Here is a 21,551-nt window from a genome sequence, read left to right as displayed (position 1 = left end):
CTAAATGAGACTGATTAATGTAGTTAATAAACGAAGAATGATAATTAAATTCTTAACTGTTATTCGTTCATTCATAATTACCATATCATAGAGAGCATATGCGAGATCCAATAATTATTGGTGGATCATCTTGACACACATGTGACGCTCCATGAGAAAAGATACTTTATCGTCAGTTACCATAAGATCTATTCTCTTTTGCGAAGTGTCACCTTTTCATTGTTCGTTTTTTATCGTTTTGTTTGAATTTCTCTACAATCTTCTGAAAACTGCGTTGAAGAAAGTAAGTTTACTTTTTAATAATCACTATATATTAATTACTTTTTCATGTTTTAACATTATTTTGGCATTTATAATATTGGTAGAGTGGGTATAATGTTCATTTTGAGGTTAGGAATACAATTGTATGTGCACAAAAAATTTCGTTATTTATTTATTTATTATTATGATTCTCATTATTAAACTGTTCATGTTATTGTCACATAAATTGAGCTTTAATATATTTTTTTTATTTTTAATATACTATTTGACACAAAATATTGTTATACAGAGGTATAGTGATTATATATGGATTTTTAGGTTTAATTAATTTTAATGGACAGATATTACCCAGTGGACCAAAAACCATCATTGTTCGAAAAACGTTCCTGAAACGTTTTTAGAACGTTTCATGTCGGCCAAATAAAGCACCAAAAACGTTACATGTTTTTAAAACGTTTTAAAAACATGTAACGTTTTTGGTACTTTATTTGGCCGACATGAAACGTTCTAAAAACGTTTCAGGAACGTTTTTCGAACAATGATGGTTTTTGGTCCACTGGGTAGTATGTATCAGTAAAAATAAAACAATTTTTTAAAATAATTTTTCCTTGCTTAATTATACAAAATATTAATAATTAATAAATAAAAATCTTTTTATGCTTCAGAGTAGAGAAATATAGTGGACACCAGAGGGTAGAGGATTCTATAAATTTTAATTTCAAATTAAACCTGATCATTTAAAATGTCGCTGAATGAGGAAGAATTTTCTCAAAATTGTGATGGTTCATCTCTTTCTCAGCATGCAGGTAAATTTATTACAGTTTTTAATTGTGTCGATTTTCAGAATTTTCAAGTTTAACGTCATATTTATTATTCAGAAAAGTATTCTTTTTTTGACCCTTTTCAACAAGAATAATTACTTTATTTCAATAATTTATAAAAGAAAAATTAGATAGGCTTTTATTTTTTTCAAGAAATTTGAATATGTCCTAGATTTAATATAATAATTTATGGCTGTAAATTATGTAATCAAATTAAATCAGTAGGAGTACATGTGGATTAAAATTTATAGAAAAAAACAATACGTATGGAAAAAGTATAATTTTATGTTTTTAAGGGGTTATGCCACTCTAGAGACCGAAAAAATAGGTGTTTTATGTGAATTTTTTTTAGAAAAACCATAAAGTCAATTAAAAATATAATATAAGAAGTTTATTATACATCTTTTTAGGTGTAAAAAAATAATTTCTTATAAATATTTCTTGAAGAATGGTGGCGCTGTAGCGGTCGTCCTTCGACTCCTCTATGGTTCAAGGGGTACGTGGCCGAACTAACTGCTCCTGTAAATTTTGAAATATCTTGAGTATCTAAATTTTTTTTTATTATATATTACAATAGCTAAAGTAACACGTAGGATTTTTTCGATATATTAATTCATGATCAAATGGCGCACTTCTAAAGTTAAACTTTCTAATTTCGACTAAAAAACCATCAGTTAATAGTTAATAACAAATGAACTATATAGAATAAAAAAAAAATCCTACGTGATACCTTAAAAAATGTATTTTTAAAGATGTGTGTCAAATTTGAACCTAATCGGTTGGAAATTGTACGAGTTGTTGGTTCGGCCAACTCGAAAAATGTAGTTTGGAGATAAACGCGTTTAAAGTTTTAAGTTGTAAAAAACTTAAATAATTTCACAATACCTTTAATCTGCAATGCCTGCACCATATAATTGACCACTATAGTCTAGCAAGTAACTAGCGCCTTTGAAAACATCTGCCGTATACCTGCTGTAGATCCTTCAAATATTACCCCCCGTAGAACATACAAAATGAGCTCGCCGCGTACCGTGCAGCCTTGCAAGGAACTTCGAAAATAAATTATTTAGAGATCTTTCCGAGCCATAATCCTGCAATATGTTATTTCTGAGACCCTAAGGAACTATTTAAAGCAAAAAAAAAAAAAGCGATTTTTTGAAAATCCTAGAGTGGCATAACCCCTTAATACATAATTTAATTTCTAATTTAACTGTAAATGTAAAATAATATTATCTTTATAATTGTAGAAAAACAAGATTCTGTTGTGAATATGAGCATTGATAAACCACAACCCGATTGCTCAGGGGAAAATATTGAGGAGAACGATCATACAGAAAATACTAACGCTGACGAAGAAATAAATGGAGAAATTGGATCCGAACAGACAAAAGCGTTAAATGAAAATCAAAAAACTTCTCGAAGTAAGAATCCTCATATAGATATGGATATTGACGAGCTAGTTGAAACTATAAAAGATTGTTTAATCCTCACTGCGCGTAGCTTTGAACGAAAACTGATAAAAAAAGTTACCAAAAAATTGAGTGAAATTGAAACTACTTTTGGGAAAAATGTCAATACGCCATTATTATTTGATTTAAAAGATAAAATTGAGGTATTAGAAGTTGCCTTACCAATGGACGATCCAGAAGTCTTCACTGCTTTTGACTTAGAAGTGTCGGGAAGTCCGGAAAAAATAGAAGCACTGGTAAATTTAAAGTTGTTTTTTAAATATTAAAATTATCATATCTTACACAGAAATTTAAACAATGTCAACTTCAAAATAATGTATTTTTGTTTCCAGAAATCAATAATGTCAGTTTCCGCTCGACGATCTGCAAACCTGAAAGAAGCTATACCAAACATTTTAAAAACATTGATTGCAAAACCCATTCAACAATCATACAGCGCTCTTGGAAGAGGAAAAAATAATTTGGCATTCAATGAAACATTTACTTACAAGACAATGAGAGGTAATATTTTTTATTTTTATATTGGACAAAATTTTTCAAGTGAACGATCACAACAGTGGATCGATCACAACAGTCGACAGTGGGTTTTTTTAATAGAAGCAGCTTATTATACATACATATATCAGGGATCACAGACTTTAACTTTTTTTTTAGATTTTATCACCTATTTCCCCTATTTTCAGAATTTATCTTTTTTATATTCTTCAATTCTGAGATTCAGTCTATTAAAAATACAATCAGTGATTAAAAATTCAATTACTCCAAATATTAATTGAAAAAATCCATTATTATTAATAATAATCAATTTTAAATTCAGTTAAATCGAAATTTAATCAATTGAAAACTTAATGATTTAAATTTTAATAAATTGAAAAATCAATTCCAAATTTTAATAAATTATAAATTCAATTCTTACAAACTCCAATTAATTAAAAATTCAATTATTCTACTTTCCAATCAAATAAAAATTCAATTCTAAATAAAAATAATTTATAAATTCATATATTCTACATTCTAATTAGTTAAAAATTTAATTATTTCAAATTTTAATCAATTATAAATTAAATTATTTCCTTATTTCAAATAAGAAGTTAGAAACTCAATTACTCCAAATTTGAAATTTTAAAAAATTATTAATTAAATTAGTACGGATTCTAATCAAATAAAAATTTAATTATTCCAAATTTTAAAATATTAAATAATTGAATTTTAAATCAATTGGAAGGTGTAATAATTGAATTTATACTTGACTAAAATTTAAAATTGAATTATGAATTGGTTAAAATGTAAAACAATGTAATTTTTAATCGACTGAAATATGGAATAATTGAATTATTAATTGTTTAAAATTTACAATAATTTTTTAAAATTGATTTTTCATTTGTTTTAAAAAAATGTTTTAAGTTTCAATATTGACAATTTTTTTACTTAAATTTTTCTTAATAATTTTTTTTTCAAAAATTGAGCTTAGAACTTTTTTCAAAATAGATATTTAACGGTTTTGATAATTTTGATTTACTGAAATGTTTTGGGTAAATTTGTTGTCACTTTTTAGTTATTTATTTTTAGAAAATTATTCACCTTTTTCTCTATTTTAAGGAAAAAAGGTACTGTAATCCGTGATGAATATTAGGGTGAAAAATATTTTACTTACATGTTTTATTAAATTTTTTGATAAAAATAATATTTGGTGGATAAATTACATACCCTTTGTACTAAATATTTTTTAAATTTTAGCCCCATCCAAAAAACCTTTAATTTTTGATCCATTAGCTTAACGGATTTTGTCTTATACTAAGTAATTTTAATTGCTTATCACTTACTTCTAATTTTAAAAATATTTTGCAGATGTACTCTTGGATTTTTTCAACGGCACTATTTCAGAGTCACAAATAAGCAGTGAATTAAGCACTTGGTTGGGACGAGCTGTTGATCGTGAAGGAGGCCGAAAGGAACGTTGATTACTTACACTATATTCATAACACATTTATTTTTTTAATATAAAATATTTATATTAGTTTTTTCGAAACGTTAAACGGTAAAAAAACTATTTTTGAGTCATATAATATTTTGTGCCAAATATCATTGTTTAAATAATAAAAAGTTGTTTCTAATTCCAGTATTTTATTATTTTGTGGCTTCTATCACCCGTTTAAGACTCTTAATGAATTATTAAGAAAGTAAAAATATTTTTACTGGGTCGCAACTTATGAAATCATTTTTCATTTATTTTCACATGCGAGCGTATAGTCTAGTGGTTAGCGTATTAGTCTGCGGTGCGTTAGGTCAGGGTTCGATCCCAGCGAGCGTCAAATATTTTCTAAAATGTATGTCGACAATTGCGTTTAATAATAATAGTTTAAGGTTTATGTAATGTTCTTCACAATAATAATGTGTTAATTGTGTAATTAATAATTAATTCACGTTTGTAATTAATTTTCAGCTTTTTTTTTTAAGTTGGGCCAACTTTGGGATCAGTTGTTGGGCCAACCTTTGACACCAATGGACGGTTAACCGTTATCATTTGTATAGTTTGCCCAACCACTGTCAGATTAAGTTGGCCCGCCTATTCACTTCAAAGTTGGCCAAACTTTAAAAAGTATGGTTGGCTAAACCTACACATCTAAAGTTGGACCAACGTTCGGATCAGTTGTCGGGACAACCTTTGAAAGTGATGGTTGGCACATCTTAAGTATTTTAAGTTGGACCAACGTTGGCATTAGTTGTTGGGCCAATCTTTGAAAATTACGGTTGGCACAACATACGCATTTCAAGTTGGACCAACGTTGGCGTCAGTTGTCGGGCCAACCTATGTCGCCAATGGTTGGCGGACCGTTATCATTTCATAGTTGGCCGAACCTTTGGCATGCGAAGGAGGGCCAACCATAGGTATAGTTGGCCCAACTTTGGGCCGACCAAAAATTCGCACCTGGGTTTATGAGTGAAACTGAACACAGTAAAAAGACGCAACGTTTTTAAGACAGGCATTGTTGATTTTAAAAAGGGAGTATGTAAGCTGATTTTCAGAACTTTTTATGTGCTATATTGAAGGCAATTTTTTGGTAAAAGCAGCAGCCCCAAGCTGAATTTAAGACTTAGCTTTTATAAATTAAGGCTCAAAGGGAGTTGAATTTCAAACACTCTGTAAATTCAGATTTATGAGTACCTTAAATTCATACAAGGCTCACTTTAAATTAAGACTATGTTGATTTCCAAGAATCATTTAATTTAAGATTAACCTTAATATAAGATTTACTTTTTACTGTGAAACATTAAGTAAAATAACAGGCAATTATTAAAAGTCAAGTGTATTTTTAGTGCACGGCACTTTTTTCATTAATATTATAATTATATAAAACTATATTAACATAAGTTTAGTATATCTAAATTATCATAAATGCAATAACATTTATTATTCGTGTACTTTTCGTTACTATTACTAGTTCTGCAACACTCTTAGTGCACAATCATATGCACAGTATTCCGCCAATCTATTCGATTCAATTATAACAGTTTTAGCAATGGAGGATTTATATTACTATGTATATGAAATTATGCAAGGTATAATATATCAAATAAATTATGTGATTCTCTTCATTTTGTTTACTTTAGTCACACTCCTTGAGCATTCATTATACATAAATCTAGCATATCTAATCTAGGTGTAAAACATATGTCTACGTCATTACTGACTCTTTACACCCTTTGTGCATTCATTGGACGTATAAGTCAAGACTTATTGTTTCTTATATATAGCAGATATACTAACAGTGCTCAATATATATATATATATATATATATAGTTTCGTCACACTTTCCTTTTAACATATTTTTTGCCCGGTTATGTTGGCCCCCCATTTTCATGAGATACCATACATTTTAGGGGCCAAAAATAAGTTTTTTTAAATTTTAACGGGCAAGTACCCCTCAGATCGAGCTGCCAAAAAAATATGTTGCTTCTTGGATGTTAAAGAATGAAGGAAAAAAATATGGTGATTGTGCCAAATCAATTAATATTTTTAAAAAATATAAAAAGTAAAAAAAAATTTTTTTTTACCCCTTCCACTACACAAAAATGGTCGCCAAATTTTGGTTAGATGCATTTTTGCTTCCCCTATAACATATTTTTTACCCGATTAAAAAACTTTAAACGCTTAAGAGAAAATCCAATTTTTAATTTTTTTTTAAAAATGCCATAACTTTTTTCAAAATTATTTTTAGAAGTTGAAACTTGTCGAAAAAAAGTTTCATACTGAGACTAATTGATCCTGTAAATATCGACGAAATTTGAGCGGGGGCCGCAGGACCCTGCTTATCTGGCTACGGCCTTTATGCGGTAATTCAGTTGACATAAAATATAAATAATTATTAATTTTATTGAGAAATATTTGAAGGCCAGACCATGACGATTCTGTGATTCCCTATGCACATTTGATGCTTTTAATGTGTGAAAAACAACAAAATTAATTCTGAAAGCAGTTTCTCCCTTAGTAATTCACTTAGGAGAGCTTATTGTTGCTTTTAACTAATGGTGAGTGAAGTTTTGATTTTATTTTTATGTAAAGAAAATGCTATTTTATAAAAAGGCAAGACCATGACGCAAAAACGAGGGACCCCGAAATTTCCTGTGTATCTACACGGAAAAAAATTTTCTGGTAATTCTTTAACGTCGATTTAGAGATTTTACATGTTCCTAAATCTGTTAATTCTACAGATATTTTCTGCAAGGATTTAACGCATGCGCGAAAACAATGCAGTGATTCGACTAAGGCTGAGTACGATTGAGTGCGAGAGGTTAAGGCGAATTTAGTGTTTTTATTATTATCATAGTGTCGGCAAGAAAGTTTAATTAAAAAGGAAACGTCTTAAGTATATAAACATTATTATTCTAGAAATAAATTATTACAAATTTTTTATTTTAAAATTAACTGTAGTGATTAAGTGAGAAAAGTCGTTTGTTTCAATTTCTCGACATAAGAAAAAGTGTATTTATCATAAGTTTTGAAAACTTGCTCCTCATTTTTTTGTTAGAAAATTATTGAAGGATGAATTTATTTACATAGAAGTTATACTAATTTATACAATAATGTTCCGCGAATTTAATGTATTCGGAGGAGAATATAACCTATAAGAAATACTCTACCAAATATATATTATCCCCATATAGTATACATAATTTGGTCACTCAACAGTTTTTAAGAACTGTAGCTCAAACTTGTAGAATTAACAGATTTTAATGCAAATGATTCAACATATTTCTCTATTTGGAGAAACATCAGTAGATGGCGCAGGAGTTTCTGTAAATTCTACAGAAAATTTTTTCCCGTGTAGTTTCAAACTTTATATTATAAGCTTTATACATATTATATTTATATTATTATTATTATAAGTTAATTATATATATTCTTTATGATTATTATCGAGTACGTTAAGAGCAACAATTTTTTTTCTCAGATAGCTGGTTGTTTGGCTTGTCGGTTAGGGTCTTTGGTTATCGTCCGTCGAAGACGTGTTCAATTCTCAGTCCTCTCAAATTTGTTTCGAAAAATTTCTCGTTAAGTTTCGAAGTGAAAATAAGCAGAGTATAATTAATAAAAATAAATAAATAATTTTTTTAATTTATAAAGTATTTTTGAAAAATTTGATAAGAAGCTTACAGCAAACTTTCACGGGAAGCTTGCTGCAATCATTCGTAGTAAGTTTGCAGCAATCTTTCATGGCAAGCTTACAACATGCTTTCGCAGAAATCTTGCCACGGGTGGGACATTTGGCTAGCTCTGCCAAGCTTGCATGCTATGCTTGCCACAAGCTTCCGTGCTATTTGGGTAGAGTCATAAATTTTTTCGTAAATGCATTTCATTTGAGGAAATGTAATTTTGAAGGGTAACTTCAGACATGGGACGAATATGTAACGTACTTGGAAAGAGTGTCAATTACTTTTAATATTCGAAATTTTTTTCGGAGGTTAGGAAACATAACTTAAGCATTCAAAAAGTATTCAAAAAATACATTCAGAATTCACTTGAAAATTCAAATGTACTATTAATTAATTTTAATTAATTTATTTTATTTCCTTTTAAACAAAATTATAAAAATGGTCAGAGAGCTTTGGAATACTTTACTATTAAAACAAAAATTGTTTCATAAAATAATTAACCTAAATATTTGTAAGTTGCGCATAAAATTATAAAATGTCCGAAGTTACCGGACCTTGGTGGCTAACTAAAGAAACTTATTATTTCCCAAGTAGAAATGTCCGTAGCTCGGCGTAATTAAACACCGTCATGGTACTGATCCAATACTGGCCGTCGGTATTGACTTTCAGTGCTGGCAGTGTACTGACTAATACACCGAATCAGTACTATGTCGGAGGTAAAAAAATATTAAAACCAGTACTGGAAGTACACTGTCATTCACACCGAATCAGTACTATGTTGGTGGTAAAAAAACATTAAATGAAAAAGTCTTCAAATTATTCCAATAGGTAGAAAACGATGATTTTTTATTAAAAAATAGGTTCATTAATTTCTTTCCAATACTTTCTCTGAAAATTCTTTATCTAATTGTTATGTATTATTATTATATCTATATATAAAATATATTTATGTTTTTATTAGTTATTTTAATACTCATTGAAATATGTGCATTAAGTTACTTATCATGCATACAATAACAATAGGTTGAGAATTTTTTTCTAATAGTTTTAAAAATAAAGCAAATGTAATTCTTAAATAGGTATTATTAATAATTAAATATTAAATTTTAAAATTTTTTTACCATTCATATTTTACAGTCGTATTTTATTAACCTATTTTTAATTATGTAATTCATCAATCATATTTTTCTGTTTTTATATTATTATTCACCGTAAGAATAATTTATTAAAAATATTTAACTGAAATTGATATCCAGTTTTATTTCATAAAATCTTTGTAAAAATTAAAACATTTTGTGAGATAAAAAAATTCAAGAATAAATTCATTTTATTTTCGTGATCAATAGATAATACTGTCTGCGAAATCAAAACTTTTGCATTAGGGTAAACTATTTCAAGTGAGCATGTCAAGCCAGCGCGGCTATGCGGTATGCGTATATGACTTGCGTTCTTAGGGTTTAGGGTTCGATCCCCCATGCGTACGAGATTGTTCTTTCTTAATTTTAAGTGTTTTAAGTACAATATTTGTCTAACTGTAATAATAATTATTAAATTAAGTATAAGTGCAAAGTAAAAAAAAAGTAAATAGTATGAATTAAAAAAAAAAAAATTTTTTGTAAATTAATTTATTAAAAATAATATAATTTAATTAACATAAATGATAATTATTATTTTAATTATTTATTATTAATAATAGTTTATATATATTCTAAATTAAATAAACTATTATTGCCCTCAAATTACCTTTTCGTGGTAAAAATGGGAGTAATAAGCTTATAAGGATGAAATTTGCAATGGAAAGAGTATTATATAGTATTTTGTAAAAAAAATGAGATTTTAACTCCGAATGAGTGCCAGTATTATGCCAGTATCATTCCAGTACTACGTTAGTACTGGTGAGCGTTACAAAATCAGTACTGGACAGCGTTACCAGCCAGGGCTGTCCCAGTACGGCAGTCAGTACTGTTATACTGACTGGCAGTGTTGGGTCAGTACTATGCCAGTGGCACATTTCTATTTGGGTTACTTCAGAGAAAATAATAAGAGATAAATATCCAATCAATACAAAAACTTGCAGGAAGCTTGCAGTCCATGATGTGCTAGTTTGCAGTGCAAACATGTAGCAAGTTTGGTGCAAGCAACAAAATGTCCTCTTACGGCAAAGTGATCAAGCAAGCTTACAGCAAACTTGCTACAAGCATGTATAATATAAAAAAATTTAGAAACAATTGATTTTTAAATAAACATAAAGGGCACCCAGCCTTGAAGATTAAAAAACTTATTGTGCCGCCGTAGGAGCTTCCATTTACAACTGCGTTTCGTGCTAAGTTATGAAAACTTGCAGCAAGCTTTCTTCAAGGTTGCCCTAACAGCGTGCCGTAAGAAGACATTTTGTTTCTTGCATCAAACTTGCTACATGTTTGCACTGCAGTCTCCCACAACAAGTTACTTTGTACGCAAGTTTTCGTGCTGATTAGGTAAAGAAACACTTTTTAGATAAATTAATAATGTGTAAAATAAATGACGTATTGACAGCTTAACCATTTTAAACCATAATTTTTCAAACTACCTAAATATCTATAAAATCTTTATTGTTATGATAATATTTAAAAATTGTGTTACAAATAAGAAATAAATGTACAAATATTATTATTTTACTATTAAATATTTTTATGATTTGCTCTTTCAAATAAACTGTTCAAACAATCAAAGTGTTGACTATTTGACTATTCTAAAAAATTATTTTGATTCATCCATCGTCTAAACAATTAAAACGGACTATTGGCCAATTTCAACAATTTAAGTGTCGACTATTTTATTAAAGTTGTCACAGAAAAAATCTAAATAAAACGACAGTCACAGTAAAAAACGTAGGTGTGTGAAAATAAATATTTATTTTTATGGTATAAAAGTAAAACATAAAGTTTTAATTAAAAATCCTCAGAAACATCGTCGTAATTTTCATCATCATTGCCATTATTATCGCTATTATCATCATCATCTTCATCATTTACCTCATTTACCTCATCTACCTCTTCTTCTTCTCCTTCTTCTTCAGAAGAAAAAGAATTAATTTTTTCTAATACTGTCGATCTAAAAATAAAAATAATTTACGATAAACCTGAGTTATAAACCAATTAAGGCTCATGTTTGATATAATATGTAAAAGAACATGTACATTTGCTTGTAAAGTTCTGTACAAGTTTTGATATAAGCACTTGTTTCCAATTTTTGTATTAGATTTGTTATATTTTAATCGATAATGTGACTCAAATACAGTAAGATTGTCACTCAAAATGAAACTCATCATCAACAAGAGGGAAAGTGATTATCAAAATTAACAAATGTGGAAAATAAAATCAGCAAAAGTGCAAACAAAATTCATTACATTTAAAATCAAGATTAGTAGCAGTAAATACTCTCTAAATCTGAATTAGTAGTACTTACTTACGACTTACTAATGAATTAGTAGTTTTTTACTAACAATTAGTAGGGGAGAGGGCCCCAAGATGGACATAGTTTTGATTTTGTACTCTGGAATCCAAACGTTTTAGAATATTTAAAAATGGTGTATAATAAGCCAAAAGTTTTAAACGTTCAAGTGAACAAAATTTTTTTTGTAACTTCTTTAAGTATGAATTTTATTACAAAATATTGTTTAAATATCTAAAAAGAAGTTATTAATTTAATATTTGTTTAATTTTCTGTTTTATTTTACATTAACATCAACTCTGGCGGCCGACCGAAATTCGCACCTGGGATACTATAAATAAATGAGGTTATTACGATATGCACCTATTCGAAACCAAAAATATAGATAATTTTAACGACTGAAATAAAAGCTGTTACAAAACTTTTTAAAACGAAAAATCCACGTAATATGTGTTACAGAAAGAAAAACAATTCTTTCCGATCCGTGCTTATATAAAAAGCTTCATCTAAACAAACTAAGTCAGTAAAAAAATTCACGAGGCGATATATATTTATACGAAAATTTTATATTAAATGTCCATTTTGGGGCCCTCTGCTAGTTTTTTTTACTACAAATTAGTCAAAACTATTACTAATCTAATTGGTAAACGAATCCGCACTCTTTCATTAGTAGAAAACTACAAATTCAGATTTAGAGAGTATAAAGCTAAATTACATAATCGACCTTTAAGTTACAATTACTTTGTAAGTATTTAGTTTTTTAAAAATCTAAATTATTATAAACATGAACATGCAAATATATATATTAACAACTTACGTAACGCGTCTGCAAGAAAGAGCTTTCTGCACCGTCTCTTTAAATTTTTTTTTATATATGACTTTATCAAATCCTACGATTTTCGTTTCAGGATCATTCTGCATTTCTTGCACAACACCTATGTTTAAAATTACATTATTAGTGCGCTGGAAATAATTATAACTAGCATTCTTGTCACATATTGTTACTTAACAAAGTTCTTTAAATAAAATAAGTTTATGTTAAATGTTGTATATATAAATAAACACTATTCACCCTTATTAATAATTTTTTATTGTAGATTTAGAACTTTGGCTGTTAGTATGATAGTTTGGTATTGATAATTTGCTATTATAGATTTGAAATTTAGGCCGTTGATGCGCCAGTGTTTATCAGAGTAACTTTTACGGTATCTTGGCTGCCATTATTCCGCAGATAGTTAACATATTAACTTAAAAAAAAGTAATTATTTTTTATTTGGTTTCTTTTTAATCTAATTTTCGATCAAATTTTATGTATTTTTACAGAAAAGTTCTTTTAAGAAATGTCAATTTCTATTTTATGTATAAAAATAGTTTATCTTATGAAAATAATAGTTTTTACGTCTAAATTAAAATTTCATTTAAACAAATATCTTCAAAATAGCAGCTGAATTAGTTGATTCAAAATACCTATCAAAACTAAAACCTTTTTCTAAACACTTGAGTGAGTTGCATGTTGAATGTCCACTTGATTCTTTGATATCATTTTTATATATACAACATAACAAATATTCTGAAACTTAAGTTCTTCAATTTTGTTCTGTATTAAAAAATTAACTTATTTCATTTAAATAACTTTAGTAAATAACGAAATTAGGGTACAACATATTTACGATCAATATTGAAATAATCTTCCGTATTGATCTGCAGAAAGTCTTCCTCTTTCACACCAGGGGGCTTCCTTGCCGCAATGACTTTATTAACGTCTTTGGGCCAGTAGCCTGCAGCAATTTTGCGCACACTCGACAAGTTATTGTCTGCGCGCTTAACGCTTTATAGTACAAATTTTTGTCAAGCACTACACCAGCACAGAGAGTCTAAAAAGATTGTTATTGAAATATATTAATTTCACCATACTATGGATCAAATATAATAGGTTATTAACACTTACTTTAAATTACAGAAAAAATAAAAACCTTACTATTTAATAAATTGTTTTTAAATATTTCTACAAATTAATTATATTTTCTAAAACCAAAAAATATTATAACAATTAAAAAACTTAAAACTATCTTTTAATTTAATTAAATAAAAAATGAAAAAAGAAATAAATTATAACATTTCACGTAAAATTTCATAGATTAAAGAATGTAAAAATTGTCTTTCAAAAATTAAAACAACTGTCCCTGAGGTATACTTTAATGTAATCTAATGAAGTACATACTGTATTTGCAGTTTCGTTTCGCACAACTACATTTTGAGCCTCGACCGTTTCTTTTAGTTGGTTAAAACCAGCTAAAAGAATATTTTGTTGCGCCTCGCGCTCGGCTAAAATTTGTGCATTACGCGCTTCTCGCTCTTCTTTCAGGAAAGTATTCTCGGCTTCTAGTCGAGCTTTTTCTAAATTGATCCTTTCCAGCTGTTGCTTCAACTCCTCCACTTGTTTTTTAAGATCGGTGCATTTAATGCACCTCCCTTTTTTAGTGGCGGTTTTTTTTCCGTCTGCTAAATAAATAATGACAATATGTTATACTAATAATAAAATTAAACATATATTACCAATAATAAACTAATATTAAATACATAAGATAGAGTAAATTCTTTAATCATTTGAAAAATACATTTCTTAAGAACAGGAATTTAGCCATCAAGAGCAATTTAGGACGTATTTAAGGTCGCTGATCAAGAATCTAAAGTCAGATTTTAAAAATTTTCTAGTTGCTGTGGTAGGTTTAACCCTTCTGCTGTGAGAAACAACAGCTTTCCCACATAGAACGACTTCTTGCTGGGAGGTTACTGTAACGATATCTGTAGGGTTTGTAAGGTTACCGTGAAAGCCTGCAGTAAACTTGAGGTCATCTTAAAACTTCCGCCTTACAGTAAGCTTACACAGTAAAGCTAAGGTAAGCTTACCCAGTAAGGTCGTGGTAAATTTACATGGTAAAGTTGTGGTAAGCTTACACGGAAAGATAGTTGTAAGCTTCCTTTAAGGTTACTGTAAGGTTGATGTAAGGTTACTGTAAACATAGAATGTTGTTAATAAATAAAATTTATTAATATTTATGCGCAGTAGTTTTCTATGGCACATACGGATCCGCAGTAACTTTTATTTGACAAACCCTATTGGGGTTCATAAAGTTCTTTACCAAATACATCATTTTTTATACAAAAAAATTTATAATATAATATATATTATAATATAATTATTTTTAATATATTTTCATATTACTTTATATTAATAGTAACCTTACAGCAACCTTACAGTAACCTTACGGGAAGCTTACAACAACCTTACCATGTAAGCTTACCACAACTTTACCATGTAAACTTACCACGACCTTACTATGTGTAAGCTTACCTTAGCTTTACTGTGTAAGCTTACTGTAAGGCGGAAGTTTTAAGATGACCTCAAGTTTACTGCAGGCTTACACGGTAACCTTACAAACCCTACAGATATTCTTACAGTAACCTCACAGCAAGAAGTCGTGCTATGTGGGTTAATATGGTTTTAAAAAGTTAAGAAACTTTTATATTAACAAAAAGGTTAAAACTGTGCACTTAAGTTCTTGAGGTCTCTGATTATGAATCTGATGTTAGTTTTTCAAAATCTAAAATGGCGAAACTAATAGGGCGGATATATTTTTCTAAATTCTATGGATTTGCTTAAAACTCGTTACGTGGGGGATTTTAAAGTCGCTAATTTCCCTTAAGCTTAGTGGAAATCAGCGACTTCAGTACCCAAGTAACAAGTTTTAAGTAAATTCTAATGATTTTTAATTTTCCAGTCCGCCATTTTGAATTTTGAAAAACAAACATCAGATTCGTATTCACAGACCACGAAAACCCTTCATTAACAAGTTTTAAATAAATTCTAATAATTTGTTAATTTTTCTTATTCAAATTTTGCAAGTTTTAAAATCCCTGAGTAACGAGTTAAACTGATTTCATATTCGTAATTAGTAAACAGAATATCAAAACAGGTCACTTTTGAGAACACAGAAAATTAAAAGGCATTAAAATAAGCTTCAACGCTTATTACTTTAATCCAATTTTGCTTATTTTAATCCATTTTGGTATTAAAATAATCAAAATTGTATTAAAATAATAAGCGTTGCAGCTTATTTAAATACCTTATAATTTTCTGTGAAGATATATTGGATTTTAAATTTTTGACCTCAAATTAGGATTCACGGTTCAAAATATCTTAAATAACGTTAGTATGATGTATATCTGCTAAATTTTGTTATTAAAAATTTTTTTGTATGTAAATGTATAGACATATCTTATAGTGAGAGCCCACCTTAGAATGTACGTATATAGACGTACCTCTCAGTCAAGGGGTTAATATGTCGGACAAAAATTAATAAAAATTTAAAACATAACTCCCACATAAGCATAGGCGATTGAAAATGGTAAAAAAAATAGTACATATGACGTAATATAACACGGTACCCTGGAACCAAGCTCAACATTCTCCCTTTCAAAAATCCCTGTTGCAACTTGTTCGGGGTACCTCACTGAATATTTTTCAACAAGAAAAATCAAAATCCGTCGGGCGCTTTTTTTTAATTTCAATTTTTGTGATTTTAGCGCCAAATTAAAAAAAAACTGGTTTTTATAATTATTTAAAGTAAAATTCAACTTCACATGGTCAAATTTTGTTCAAGAAATTATACAAAATCATAATTCCGGTAGAAATTTTTCTGTAGAATCGAAATCTGACATTGGCTTTCGAATTAAAAGCAGAGGAATCCCAGAAAATCCGAAAAACTGTAAATATTCTAAAAAAAATCTCACCGTAGCGTCGTTTTTTCCAAATTGTCTGTTAAATTTTATAAAAATAAGAGCAATTTCAAAATTTATCGAAATTTCCCAATAAGTAACAGTTACATTTTCCAATTTACAAAACAAAATATTATAGAATGAACATTTTTTTGTCAGTGATTAAAATTTTGAATTTAAAAGTTACCAAAATCTAGGGTAAGTTTACGACGTTTCTACTGATTTTAAATTTTCTGATTCAAATTTGCTTTCTGTTATTAAATATGTAAATATATAAACAATTTTTTAATTCGTTTCTAGTCTGTTTTTTCCCAAGAAATTTGCGCCTGCGCCAATTAATCTTGGCTTTTTCACAAAGAACAATTTGTATATTTCGAAAACCAACGCAGCAGTTTTGTGGAATTTACCACTGCTGTTTGTAGATGGCGTAAGGAATTCTGTTTTTAATACAGAAAAAAAATTTCGACACAGAAAACTTGAAAAAAACGACAGTGAGATTGCTTTTAGAATATTTACAGTTTTCCGGATTTTTTGGGATTCCTCTGCTTTAAATTCGAAAGCCAATGTCAGATTTCGATTCTACAGAAAAATTTTTACCGGAATTATGATTTTGTATAATTTCTTGAACAAAATTTGACCATGTGAAGTTGAATTTTACTTTAAATAATTATAACAACCAGTTTTCTTTAATTTAGCGCTAAAATCACAAAAATTGAAATTAAAAAAAAGCGCCCGACGGATTTTGATTTTTCTTGTTAAAAAATATTCAGTGACGTACCCCGAACAAGTTGCAACAGGAATTTTTGAAAGGGAGAATGTTGAGGGTTGAGATTGGTTCCAGGGTACCGTGATAAGGCATATTTTGAATTCTTAAAATGAAAAAAGATATGTAAGATTCGTAATCAACGACCTCCAAAACCTACGAATAACAAATTTTAAGCGAAATGATATCCGTTTCGTAATCAGTGACCCAGAAACTCCTAAGTAACATTTTGAATTTTGAATGAATGACTTACTTGGAGTATTTCAGCAGCAGGAATTGTAGCTGCAGCTGGTTCGTTGATAGCTGTATCAATGTTTATCTAGAAATGGAAGTAAAAAATTATTAATCATGAAAGGTATACTTAAAAATATGTAATATATGTGTTGAAAATAATAAATACATATTACGGTAGTAAAGAGAAACTTACGTTTTTTAAGAAATCAGCATAACTATCTGCTTCATTTTCTAATAAAATTTTCTGAAGTGTTATTCTTTCCAGATTCTAAAAAATAAAATTTTCAATAAATTAAACAGACGATAAATTAAAAAGTAGTGAAATATTAAACTATTATAGATTAGAATTAGTTGAACAAAGTGTGCATTGTAAAAGAATTCTCTCAGTGGAGAAATTCTTTTAGACTTATTGAATATTGATTATTAAAGTATTGATTTGTGGAGTATTGAATTATTGAATATTGGTTTATTTATTATTGATCTTTTGAATATTGATTTGTGATTTATTGAATACTGATTTATCGATTTATTGAGTTATTGAATATTGATTATTAAATGTACTAAAAGCATTTGATTCTATTTTATAAGATACATGTTTTTCTTTGGAGTTTAAATTGTGATTTCTTATTTAAACCATTTCTCATATTTCCTTTTTTCTGATTGATCAAATTAAGAGTACAATAAGAATACGAATCTCAAAGACATTCTGAATAATATAATGGTAGTAGGAGGAATCCACTACCTTTATAATTTAAATTGTCCATAGGGCATGTTGATAGCCTACCGGAATTTATAATAAGATAAGTTATTTTTTTGTTTTATGATTGATTTCCATAAAAACCTAAAACCTTTTCCCACCAAATTCTAACCCTAACAAAAACAATGAAATTTTTTCAGGGGTATTTTTCAAAATCCTTTTGTCTATTTGAGATATTGATGCGCTAAATAAGCCTAACAAATTTTACCCAATTCTATTAAAACTTGTTAATGTTATCATGGAAATAAAAAAGGGATCGACACATTCATACACATACATCTAGACAATCCATCAGGATCTCATATAACATGTTTCTGTACAGAGAAAAATTTGTTTTCGACATTTTTGAAATTCTTATAAATGAAGGGACTACAAAGCATCCTCTGCGAGGAAACAAAAATGAATAAAAAAACCTACATAACAATTATTCTTATAAAAATAGTATGCGAAACAAAAATTACATCGAATAAAATTAAAACGGTGCACGAAGACTTTTAACCTTAACATTTATGAAAAAGTAGATTTTTTTGCAATATCAACAATATCAATAATAATAGTTAATTAATAATAAATAAGCTTAAATTATGAATGAATAACATTTTTTTTCTAATTCTTCCATTTCTAAATGAAATTCTTACTCAAATTAAATTCATTAATTAACGTTCTAATTAATTAACTGGCGGATATAGATTAAAAGTAATACATATACATACAATAAATAAAAAAATATGTAATTTCTGCATACTATGATCGAATGTTTTCATTTTTTAACTAATACATACATAGAATTAATGATTAAACGCAAACCTGAGAAATAAATAAATCTAACGCATGGGGGAAATGGAACCTACGACCAACTAACTATGAGTCTTACGCTTTACCATCTACGCTATGCACGCTATGTGACAAGGAATGTTAACTTCTTGATGCCATTTAAATTTGTATAATACCTGACTCAGAAAAGTGCTTAACATCATTTAGTTAAATTTAAGATATTAAGTTATATTTTCTAATTAAATGCAATTTATGAAATATAATTAATTATATGCTTTATGATTATTATCGTGAATCATCCCAGGTAAATTTTTTAAAAAAGTGTAAAAATATTTTTAATAAAAACGAATTCTTCCTTTATATGAATCATTGTAAATATTAACTTTTTGGTGATAAAGAAATATCTGACTTATGGACTGACAATTAAAAAATTTTACTAATCGATCATATATCATATATTCATATCTAATTGAGAGAATTTTCCTCTTCTATATTTTGAGAGGAATAATCTCAAATATAGAGATATTCATCCTACGTTAAGTTCAGAAATGTCAATCTTCTTTATTTAATTAGAAGAAATTATATGGGTTAGTTCATCCTTTAGAACTTGGATTTATTTATTTATAGGAAAGAAATCATTTTAGAGAATGAAACATGGCAAAAGCACGATTTTCTGTTTAATAAAAATACTAAAATTTTTTAGTTTATGAAAAATACTTTTAACTTAGGTTAATTTTAAAATAAAATGAATAGTATGCAGGTGAAAAAGTTTATGAATTATTTACAGAATAATTTTTATTTACTTCCTTCCAAAAAATCGAAAAATTAATTTATAAACATTCCTACAAATAAAAATATGGAAGAGAAAAATTCATTCTTATTTTTATTTATATAAAAATGAATATATTTTCAAAATAATATTTATAGATTATGATGCTGAAAAAATTTAATTCTAACTGGAATATTACAAAATTCTAATCATAGAAAGAATAGGGGTTAAACACATTGACATTAGTTTATTACGAAGCTATAGTACGCAACGTTTATGATAAACAATTTTTGAAGAAAAAATTTTTTAAGATGAAAAATTCTGTAATTTTTTGCCTAAAAAATATTTCTTGTAGTTTTTCATTAATCAGCAAATTATAAAAAAAATATTTTTTAGGCAAAAAATTATAGAATTTTTATTTTAAAAAATTATTTCTTAAAAAATCTTTTATCATAAACGTTGCGTACTTAAGCTTCATAATTTATTATAATAACATTATTGATTATAAGTAATTAATATTATTTTCAAAATTACAGATGTAATTTGTTAGTCCCACTTTACATAGAAGGTTTCTTAGTGGGATGTCCATTATTTATTTTTTAACTGTCAGTTTTCGTACAGTTTGAAGGTGTGCGTAAAAAAACAAAAAACTATATTTCTAGAGGAATAATTTCAATTATAGAAAAAAAATCTCAATTGAAAAAGAATACTTTCAATCGAAAAAGAAAGATTAAAAGTAATCATCTAACCAAAATGTTCTTAAATAAAAAAAAAGAATCCGCTATTTTTTAGATGAATATTCACATATTGAAAATAAAATGTAAAAGTAAATGTTGAGAGGAATTTTCTTCTCATTTTAAGATTTTATTTTTTTCGGTGTAACTCACATAAACTTGTAAAAATTAATTTGTTATTTGCATGCTAAGAGTTATTTTTTTTTAATTTTTGTAATGTATGTATTTTGTAAATTATTAATTAAAATAATATTTAAAAACTTACTTCGTCTAATTTTGGCGTTTTCCTCTTCGTAGGATCTCTTTTTTCTTTTAAAATCATTTTTTTGGGATGATTCAGCCTCTTCTTTTTTGGACCTATCGAGCCCGGCGTCCATTTTTGTTTGGGCTTAATAACACGTTTCTCCTTCAATTCTTACATTAATAAATGAACAAAAGTTAATAAACAATTTACAGTATATTTTCTTGAAAATAATTAATTATTTACAATATTCCAATCAACATATAACATTTTGATGACAAAGATTTTCGGTTTTAATATTTAGATGTATCCCTGCTCTCACAGCACCAAAACTTACCTAAAGATTTTTTTGAAATGTTCGGAATATTTAATTGCAAAATTTAGTGAAAATTGAGTAAAGATTTAACTGTCCCACTTGAATAAATTTTTAGCGCGAAACTTTCCTGAACATTGAAATGATATTTTCGCCTAATTATAATTATTAATTATAATTTATTCAAGTGGGACATTTAAATCTTCACACAGTTTTCACTAAACTTTGCAATGAAATATTCCAAACATTTCAAATAAATCTTTAGGAAATCTTTAGCAAAGCATCTTTAGCATTTACAACCTTAGGATTAATCCTTTCAAACTCAGAAAAGACAGAACATTTGAGAAAAGAATATGTATCTAATATGAATATGTATCTTGCCAGTACCGAAACCCATTAATAATGGTCAGTAATGAGTTTGTGCTATTCGGGTTCCCATTTGGTTGAACATTTTTAAATTCCAACCAAAGTTTAGTTACGAAAACAAAATAATTTGGTAAACACAACAAAATAGTTTTGCCAAAAAAAACTAAATGATAGTTTGTTGT

The 21,551-nt window shown here is 27.8% G+C and overlaps 2 protein-coding genes and 1 long non-coding RNA gene across 3 annotated transcripts; 1 reads left to right on the top strand and 2 right to left on the bottom strand.

Moving 5' to 3' along the window:
- The first annotated feature begins 933 nt into the window (after positions 1–933).
- LOC127286265 (uncharacterized) lies at positions 934–4,527 on the top strand. The gene is made up of 4 exons (XM_051312639.1): positions 934–1,067; positions 2,330–2,787; positions 2,884–3,052; positions 4,400–4,527. Exons 1-4 carry the CDS (start codon positions 1,004–1,006, stop codon positions 4,510–4,512), a joined length of 804 nt encoding a protein of 267 aa, XP_051168596.1. The 5' UTR covers positions 934–1,003; the 3' UTR covers positions 4,513–4,527.
- On the bottom strand, positions 1,452–2,250 carry LOC127286274 (uncharacterized). The gene is made up of 2 exons (XR_007843720.1): positions 1,968–2,250; positions 1,452–1,601 (listed from the first exon to the last, which is right to left on the bottom strand). It is a non-coding gene; the product is annotated as an uncharacterized LOC127286274 (long non-coding RNA).
- Positions 4,528–11,137: 6,610 nt separating the features above from the next.
- LOC127286212 (kinesin-related protein 7-like) lies at positions 11,138–20,771 on the bottom strand. Its single transcript, XM_051312569.1, has 7 exons — positions 20,715–20,771; positions 17,609–17,683; positions 17,435–17,500; positions 16,434–16,458; positions 13,861–14,141; positions 13,310–13,460; positions 11,138–11,259 (listed from the first exon to the last, which is right to left on the bottom strand). Exons 1-7 carry the CDS (start codon positions 20,769–20,771, stop codon positions 11,138–11,140), a joined length of 777 nt encoding a protein of 258 aa, XP_051168526.1.
- Positions 20,772–21,551: the final 780 nt, after the last annotated feature.

Source organism: Leptopilina boulardi, unplaced genomic scaffold (assembly GCF_019393585.1).
Source record: "Leptopilina boulardi isolate dan_hultmark-lab unplaced genomic scaffold, ZJU_Lbou_2.1 LbouV2_351, whole genome shotgun sequence".
Classification (NCBI taxonomy): domain Eukaryota; kingdom Metazoa; phylum Arthropoda; class Insecta; order Hymenoptera; family Figitidae; genus Leptopilina; species Leptopilina boulardi.
This window is presented reverse-complemented; position numbering and strand designations above follow the sequence as displayed.